Raw genomic sequence first — 8,804 nt, forward strand, 5'->3', positions numbered from 1 at the left:
TGTATATATAATATATATTATATATATATATATATATATATATATATATATATATATGATACAATGCGCAAAGCTTCTGCAGTATCTCTAGCCTTGATAGTTGAGAGTGCAACGAATATAATGGGGCTCTCAAAGCATTCTTCCGAATAAACTAAGCAAACGGTCACATTTGATTTACATTCAATCGTTTAATTCTCTCATTCCATCCGCGTCCATGGCACATAATGCGAGCGATAAACGTTCTATAGCCAGTTTAGCCTGGGGAAGCTGGATGACTCGTTTGAGCCACACTATTATGATACGCAACGCATCACAACCCAGTGGTAGTCCAGACGCCTATCGTAAGTTTGTGAACACCCGATAGCGCCCAGCACGTGCATTTCTAGTCCCATAGAATACGTTACGTGTTATGCATACCGTATGTTGGATACAGCGAGCGTTGAACTGCTACTTCCGTTGAAATGCGGACTATGAACTAACGAACACGCAGATTGTACACAACTGCACACAACTACCGAATTACTTAGATACAACTCCTCGGACCAGTATACCGAGTATAAGAGACCACTTTGTTTGCTATTTGCGACCATTATGTGTTCTTAGTTACCTGTAGTGTTATCAGCTCTTCGGTGAGCGCAGCGAATTGTTCGTTGAGCTGATCAAATTGCAAGGACTTGGATACGTATGCCGCCTTGTATTCCTGTTTTTTGCTCTCGAAGCTATCGACCTTCTTCTCCAATTCGAGTATTCTTGCCTACACAACAAGAAGTGGCACTTGGCATCAGAATGAACCATGTGACCTGTACCAATGTAGAACTGCGGAGTGCCCATGCGATGGATATTCATACGTACATGCAATATCATTCAACACTGGCTGTTTCAACGACCACACAGCTATTTGGTGCTAGTGTTCTGTGTCACTCACCCTGTTCTCTGCGTCACTTTTGATTTGTTCGCGAAGTTTATCCTCGCGTTCGTCGGCCTCTTTGACATCTGTTTCGTGATCTTCAATTTCTTTCTGCGAAAAGTAGAAAGGACCAAAATTGCTTTTTCGTATTTATACACCGGTGAGCACCACCAGCAGTTGTAGGGTTTTAGGGTTTTAGAACTAGAGAGGCTGAGACATGTGTAGCCAGTATGTGTTACTACCCAAGACGCCAACGGTTTTGTTTAGCCGTGTTAAAGCGAATGAGGCATGTGCAGGCAATGGGCGGGAAATAGCCAAAAAAAAAACGCGTACGTACCCACCACCGACCGGGTGAAATCAATGGATACGCAAGTTAACGGTCGTTGGCGTGGTTCAACGAGCGGCTTAAAGTGCTGAGAATGCGCTCGAAAGACGGTGTCATACTTTGTAGACGAGACTGACGAACAACACAGACAGCAGCAGACAAACAGCCGCGAAGGGTTTAATACGACACGTGAATGTTGTAGACACCCCATGGTACAAGCACACAGAAAGTATGCCCTGCGCACAATCACATACCATTGCACGTTCATGGCAGGCAAAGTAGTGATCACACAGCTCTAGTGCCATCGCCTTCAGTTTCGTGCACTTTGCCTCCAGAGTCTCTACCTTGTCCGTCTCCTCTTCCAACTCAATCACAAGCTTGTCGTATTCTTCGCTCGCATACTCGTAGTCCTCCTATCAATTGTGTGCGCAAGGGAACATCAGCGCGTGAAAGGTACCGTGTATGCGCGTTGAGCTGTGGACTCCACGGATACATGCACGCGGTAAGGTGATTTCAATGTATTCGGTTTAGATCTAGATCTCAATGGTTGCTACGAGCTACCAGATACCATGAGAGGCATGTGGTGCACTCCTCACAGCACAATGAACATCACAGTCGACTCCAGAGCGCATCACCTCTGCCGATGGAACAGTATAGTGCGAGCTATGTCTCGAGGTGCAGCGTGCCCACGATGAACAACGATAAGACGGAGTGCTTTGTTAGGGTGGGGGGGGGGGGGACTTACAGCCACATTTACAAGCGACAAGGTAGAACTAACCGAGGCGCAACAGATGTCGAGTGGTAGATAAGCTAGCCCCACAGTGCACTGATAAAGTGGTTGCCGGTGGGTGGTACATATTCCCTACTACCAGACAGTAGTACACTGTCAACCATCCGGGTCAATGGGGACATTCCAGTACATGAAAAAGGCTATTGCTAAGCTACGCTATGGACATAATAAAAGCCACCACTTCAGCAAAATAGCTGCAAAAAAGCAAAACATTCGGGTTTCTTGTTGGCTAGTCTTGACAGCACTGACATTCGCTTCAACGTATTAGTAGCACGTAATTCGCTTCGAGCGACGAGCCGTACGATTAGTGCGTGCAGAATATAAACATCGGGGAGAAAAGTTATACACAAACATACAAGTGACAACTTCAGCTCCTCTGCTAGCTGGGCGACAGTTTCTTTTTCACTTTCAATTTGGCATTTAAGTATATTCTGTTCCATCTCACTTTTTCTTAGGTCATCTTCCCACTCCATTCGCATTATACCGTGCATCTTGAGCGTTGCTGCTTTGGCCTTTTCCCTTTGCCTGTCCAGCACCTTCAAGAACGGGGACAAAGGAAAACGACGATGACATGAGCATAAACAATAATACACATGGTACTATGACACTTCGACGTGGTGAGTAGGTAAAAGTCCGTGATCGTATTTATTGGATGATAGTATTGTGACATGCATACCACAGTGTCCTTCCCAGAATTGCAGCATAGAAGTGGTTGCGGTACAGGGTGACACTAGCCTTGTTGCCGTGACAACAGCAAATGCGGGTGTTCTGCTTTCGATACGCGAGGCCTAATAAACGGGATGTGTTGTCATGGCATTGCCAGACGGACCCGAACGCTTGCAAATAGTTCGGTACAACATACAGCACATTCGGTTTCAGTTATTGGTTCGCCAGCGGACGATTCAACCCTCACCACTTTCTATTCCAAATACACTCCAATTCGCCATACAATACAAGCTTCAAAACACTCGTAAACCCGTATAACGCCGTCCGCCCTTCGCTTATACACAGTACATACCCCTTTACACTTCTCGATTATCTCCTCTCTTTCTAAGCGGAAAGCTTCTATCTCCGTAGCGTGGTCCTCCGCCGCTTCCTTGGCGTCCTCGTACTTCTGTTGCACCTCACTCAGAGACACCAGAGTCAGCGACAGTTGCTCGGAAATAGAGATGATCCGGCCCTCTGCCACCTGTAACAGGGTGTCGTATTAACGCAGTGAGTAGCTTGTGACACAATTTCCGCAGACATATCAAGGAGAGAAGTCTGGCGACTAATTCTAGTTCCTATTTTACTTTACTACGATACTGATTGACTACTAAAATATAGGAAGCATGTAGATCATACGCCTGATATAGTGTAGGAAAAGTCTCTCGAGCATGCAACATAAAAAGGGCACTCCAGAACATACAGATAACTTTTGACTGAGCGCGGCGTAGCCAGACTCGGTCAGCTGATTGTCTCTCTCTGCCACCGTCTCTTTTAATTGCGAAATGAGGCGCAGGCGACTGTTATCTCGGTTTACCACTCGCGTCTACGGGTTATAGTGAACCAATGAAAGGAACAGTAGAGTTAGGATGGTGAGGGTTGGATAGGGGCTTTTCAGGGTGTTATGATATCCAGTGCTATGTAGAGCTAGATCTTGGTACTGTCAGTGTCTGACGGCTATTTAGTTTCCTGCTGTTTTGAGACGCTTCTGCTTAGTTATAAAGTTTATGCTTAGAAATAAATCTATCCGGCAGGCAAGGACACGTGAAACAACAAAACAGCCTCACTGGACATGGAACAGTAGTGATAAACCTGATTTCAGCTACAGCTTCATAAAGAATACGTGGGGAGCTTCATGCAGTGCCATTAACAACGTCGCTCGATATACATGCATTGAGATTATCACTGTATCTGTTGAGAGCACACCACTCGAAGTTCTTATGTTCACATAGCAATCAACAATCAACGCAATTACTGCCGTAACAACTGTGATGTAACAACTGCGATAAACTGACAAACAGCAGAGGACCCTACCTTATAGTTCTCCATGATCTCCTCCATTCGCACTTTTGAAACGGTTTCCTCTTGAACGTCTTCACTCCCGTCTCCGTTCAAATCAAAACTCACGCTCGCAGTCTCGTCATCACAATCCTCAACCTTCTCCGTATCCTTGCTGGTGTTGTCCATTTCAGTCACTATACTCACTTCACTAACACTTGCTTCCAATCCACTAAGTACATCCCCTGTGTCGCTGATACCAACCGTCTGTCGCGTAGCCCCGTCCACTGAAGTCCCTGAGAACACGGTGGCCTCAACAGTGCAACCGACCTCCGCTGTCTTGCATGTATCACCACTGCCACCCGACAACCCATCCGCTACTACGGGCCTTGTCGCCGTGTCGTCCGCCACTCCAGTGTTGTCTACACCATCCTCGCCCGTTTGTGTATCGTTTGTCATTGCGGCAATTTCCTCACTCCCGCTCTCCTTAACACGCAGCAGCATGCCCAGACTGGGGTTGGGGCCTTCCTCCAGTGTGCTGCCATTCGGCGTTGCAAGGGTGCGCTGGTCGCTGTCTCTCTCTGCCATTGCTCTACGCACAGCCACAGGTGATGGCATGCTCCGTCCGCTCAGTGACCCGTTGGTGGGTGAAAGTCTGCGCTTAATCAACGGGCTGTTGGCCCTGAGCACGACCGGGACGGTGGGGAAGGATTATGATGAATTCAGCGGCAAGTCAAGAACAAGAGGAAAGAATTGTCTTAATGATTGATGCCGTTTAGTTGTAGATACTAGCACATCGTGACCAATCAGTTCTTGAGAGTCATGGATGCTGCTTTTGAGTACAGTGTATAATGGCTGACCCTTCGCACGCTAACGATATTGTGGGTGATTGGATTTCGTTGGATTCCCCACCAAAGACGACACATTTAAACCTTGCCTGTAAATTTAGTACCAAACAATACACATTCAAGTCTAGTATGTAAATTCAGCAGCAACTGTGATACGGCGGAAACGTCGTGCTATGTGCCTAGTATAATGGCACTAATTTACCTACCTCTTCTCGCCCCGCAGGTGTGAGTGCGGTGCCCATGTAACACTTCGATTCTGCCGCTCGCGGTGGTTGTACAATTCAGTTGGGCGTCTACGAGTCAGCAGAGGTGACCCTCCACTGGTGCTTGCCTGTGCGCCATCGGAACTCGTATCCGTCGCCTTGGGCATTGACGTAGTTGCTGTAATATCGAATTGGGACAAGGTTTGTACAATTATATGAGTGACATAACAACCATATAATTCATCGTACACAACGAAATAAACAGAAAAAGCCAAGTCTTGGGTAATGGCATTAGCTACCAGCAATAAATATACCTTTAAAATTCAGAGGCAATTGGTGGGATATCTTCTTGGCTTCTGCGAGTGCCTTCTCGAGCGCCTGCACACGTGCCACGGCTGCCGTCTCCAACGCTTTGACCTTCTGCGATGTTTCCAGCTCAAGAGCTCTGACGGCCTGTGCCGTCTGATCGGCTTCCTCAGCCAGAGTTTCCGCGGCTTTGGACGACTCTGCTTCCGCCTGAAGGGTGTGGACAAGACAATCTCAAGTCAGGTTTTGTATCCGTCTTGTTGCTTAGCAACAGAATGCGCGTTATGTATCCAAGTAAAGCGTTGCGAGGCTAAGCTGCAAGATAAAACACTAGGTCTGTAGATATGATTCAGTGTCTGCTCATTGATAATTTAGATACTAACCCCTGAAACTGCATCGGTGCTTGTAGATGCAGTAGTTGCACTTTGTACAAGATGCATGTGTACACTGTCACCTGTGCGTGGTATATTGAACCTCACGGGAAAGATCGTGCACATCTACGCCAATACAATTGTCACACCTCCTGAAGCCGTTGCTTAAGTGCCTCATTTTCTGACTGTAGCCGTTTCACTTGTGTTCGTGGAGATACGGCGACCTATATGGCCGAAGTACGGGAGAAGTGTTATTACCAGTCTGGAACTGACACTTCACTTCGCAAGATGTCCCGCCCTCGACATACTTTCTATAGAGTGTGTGAACTGCAATGGGACAAATAATTATACCAGCAGAGTCGTTTAACGCAGTCTGCAGCGAAGTGTGTAGCTTCTGCTACTGTATCGTAAGTATCTTGTCATGGTAGAATGCTTCTTGCTTAACAAGACAGAACACTCATTTTCATCGAATCGCGCGAGTCCCTATGCACAAATATCAACGAGTCTACTTGAGCATGAGAGTACATTCTCAAGTGTCGAGCTTATGATTGTGTTGCAAAGCTCATACATCCATGTACGTACAATGCACGAAGTAGAAAAAAGTTCAAAACAGAAGAAAAAGGAACATTGCGAGAGTTTTGAGTCGTGCCACCTCTAGTCACGTGAACGATCGCGTGTGGATATGAAAGCAATCCAGAAAACTCAACAACGCTGAAGTCAGCCCTCACCTTATTCACTACCGGTTGACACTGAATGAGTTTGGCGTTCGCAGCAAATCCCAAGGTACTGCAGAAAAAAGCATGGTGGGTCAAATTGTGTATACGTTTCATAACATGTGATGGAGCTATTTCCTCTCTTTCAGCAGGTGACTGCATCGATTCTTGTTGCGATTGTCAGTTCTCAAGCGCAACCACTAAAGGATTGACTGAGCGAAGACATGTGTGTAGAAAGGTAGTGCGGAGGTATGAATCCGGGATCTAATGAAAATCAAACGTGTCTATCGCTTTTTGTATATGAATGGAGCACGTTATTAGAACATTTTTCAGATTGTTTTTCGTTCGATTTGCGCCCCAAATACGACTGTCTGCGTGCGACTAGACGGACATGCAACCCAAACTACACCTTGCACGCTTTGCAATACTTACTACGCATCCCTACTACAGCAACCCCTAAATCCCAATATACTTTAGTAGGTAGGATAGATTCACCTCTACGCCCTAAGACCAGACACAGAGCGCCCCTTTTCACAAAACTAGATACTTAAGAGTTGGACGCCGCAACCAACACACCTGGTGGTTTCATGCCGGTTCGTGGAAGACATGGACACCGCACACACCACCAGCGTGAGAGAGTTGCCGGTGAGTGACGGCTCGAGAATGCGCGTGAGTTTGGAGTCCCGGAAGGGCACGTGGTCAGACTTGGACCCGTTTACCGGCTGTGAGGCGATGCTACACACGCTGACGGTGTCCTGGGATTCCGCTGATAGGCCGGACAAGCAGAGAAGAAGTGTCAGAGAAATAGCGGTAGGTATGCTGTTTGTGTCTGTGCTTGGTGGCTGTTTGTGTGTGTGTTTGATAGAAGTAGGTATGTTGTTTGTGTGCGTGTTTGATAGAAGTAGGTATGCTGTTTGTGTATGTGATTGATAGTGCGCCAATGCTGTCTGTACTCAGAGTAAGGCTCAAAAATCACTGCGGGTGGTGGGACGTATAGAGTATTACCCGATTGGTATAAGTGCACTGAGCATGACTGTTACCAGTTGTGTGTCCTATTTGTGACTGCGACTGTGGTGAGAAGCTACTTGCTTGCACTATAAGGCATTCTCTGCGTTGATGTATACATATGAGTCTTACTGCGGTCAAAGAAAGTTATTCAGAGCAGATGGTTGCGTATGTGTTGCTGAAGATGTGCCTATGTCTGTTACAGATTAGTATGTACTCAGATACAGACTATCGCATACGCGGAACTGAGTACATACCCTTGAGATTTAGGGCGATGCACATACTACGATAGGTGCTTACTCTTGTAGCGAGTGGCAAGTGTGGAATGTCATTCGAGATGTGAATTCAACCGGAATGAACCAATCGTGCAGAGTCAGGAGTGAGAATCTCTTCAGAGTCGATATACATAACCAGATCTCAGTGGCGGCAAATATTGCTATCGATCACATTCTTAACATTCGATAGATGCCGTCTGGATGAAAACGCACTCAACCGCTGCCAAAGGCAGCAACTAGAGCACAACCACCTGGCTTATACACACTCACGCACACCACACCGCAGTTAGAAATAAAAATCGAAATTGGCACAGGTGAGAAAAATGCAAAATTTTGAGCCGCTCGGACACTACACAACACATGAGGCTAGATTGTCCGTGTGGCGTACCTCGCTTTCTGAACTTCTTCTTTTTCTTGTTAATAGAGGTCGCTCGTTTCAGGAATGACTCTTTTTTGGTTGGAAGTGTACTCGCGCTGGACCGCACTTCGAGACCCTGTCAGGTCAGCCGAGGTATGCGATTTAACAATCAGGTTGAAATGTGGTCGAGCAACGCAATTGATTGTTTATATGCCTTGATCTGAAACAACATAACAAAGCTTAACAAAAATCACGAGCGTATCAAGATGGGTCAGAAGGGTTGACTTGTGTTTCTGCTATACCTGCCCCTCCAATTTCGGAATAGCTGGGAGCTCTGCCTCAAACTCAAACGTGCCCTGGGCAGCCTCCGTCGGCTGTTCCGCCAGACAGGATGTCCTGTTGTATAAAGACAGCGGGATAAGCTGTATGTATATATAGGCGACTTGGACAGCAAGGCAAGTAGAGCTGGTGATCACTAGAAGGTGTGTTTGATGGGTTAGGACAGTTTTTTAAGTCAACCTAGCCTACACATATACTAAACACACGCAAATGGTGCTCAGCTTAATCATTTGTTGCTTGTAGCACCTGTTCAGGTACGGGCATTGATCTGCCACGTGTATCCTCTGTGCACATAACGTATAGCTCTGAAAAGTGTGCCGCCTACCTTTGCGCCCTCTCGGCCAATCCTTGCACGACGCGACCGAGTGCGAGAAGGGACAT

General features: G+C 46.7%; 1 protein-coding gene across 1 annotated transcript; it reads right to left on the minus strand.

The window, feature by feature from the left end:
- Positions 1-180: 180 nt before the first annotated feature.
- SARC_10353 (hypothetical protein) lies at positions 181-8,804 on the minus strand (the record flags this gene model as incomplete). The annotated part of the gene is made up of 16 exons (XM_014295608.1): positions 181-336; positions 608-754; positions 926-1,018; positions 1,487-1,645; positions 2,379-2,558; positions 3,041-3,211; positions 3,431-3,553; positions 4,042-4,687; positions 5,060-5,234; positions 5,371-5,572; positions 5,883-5,957; positions 6,462-6,519; positions 7,023-7,212; positions 8,115-8,220; positions 8,387-8,480; positions 8,749-8,804. The coding sequence occupies 16 exons, from the start codon at positions 8,802-8,804 to the stop codon at positions 181-183; spliced, it is 2,631 nt and encodes an 876-aa protein (XP_014151083.1).

Source organism: Sphaeroforma arctica (genome assembly GCF_001186125.1).
Source record: "Sphaeroforma arctica JP610 unplaced genomic scaffold supercont1.1217, whole genome shotgun sequence".
NCBI classification, from domain to species: domain Eukaryota; class Ichthyosporea; order Ichthyophonida; genus Sphaeroforma; species Sphaeroforma arctica.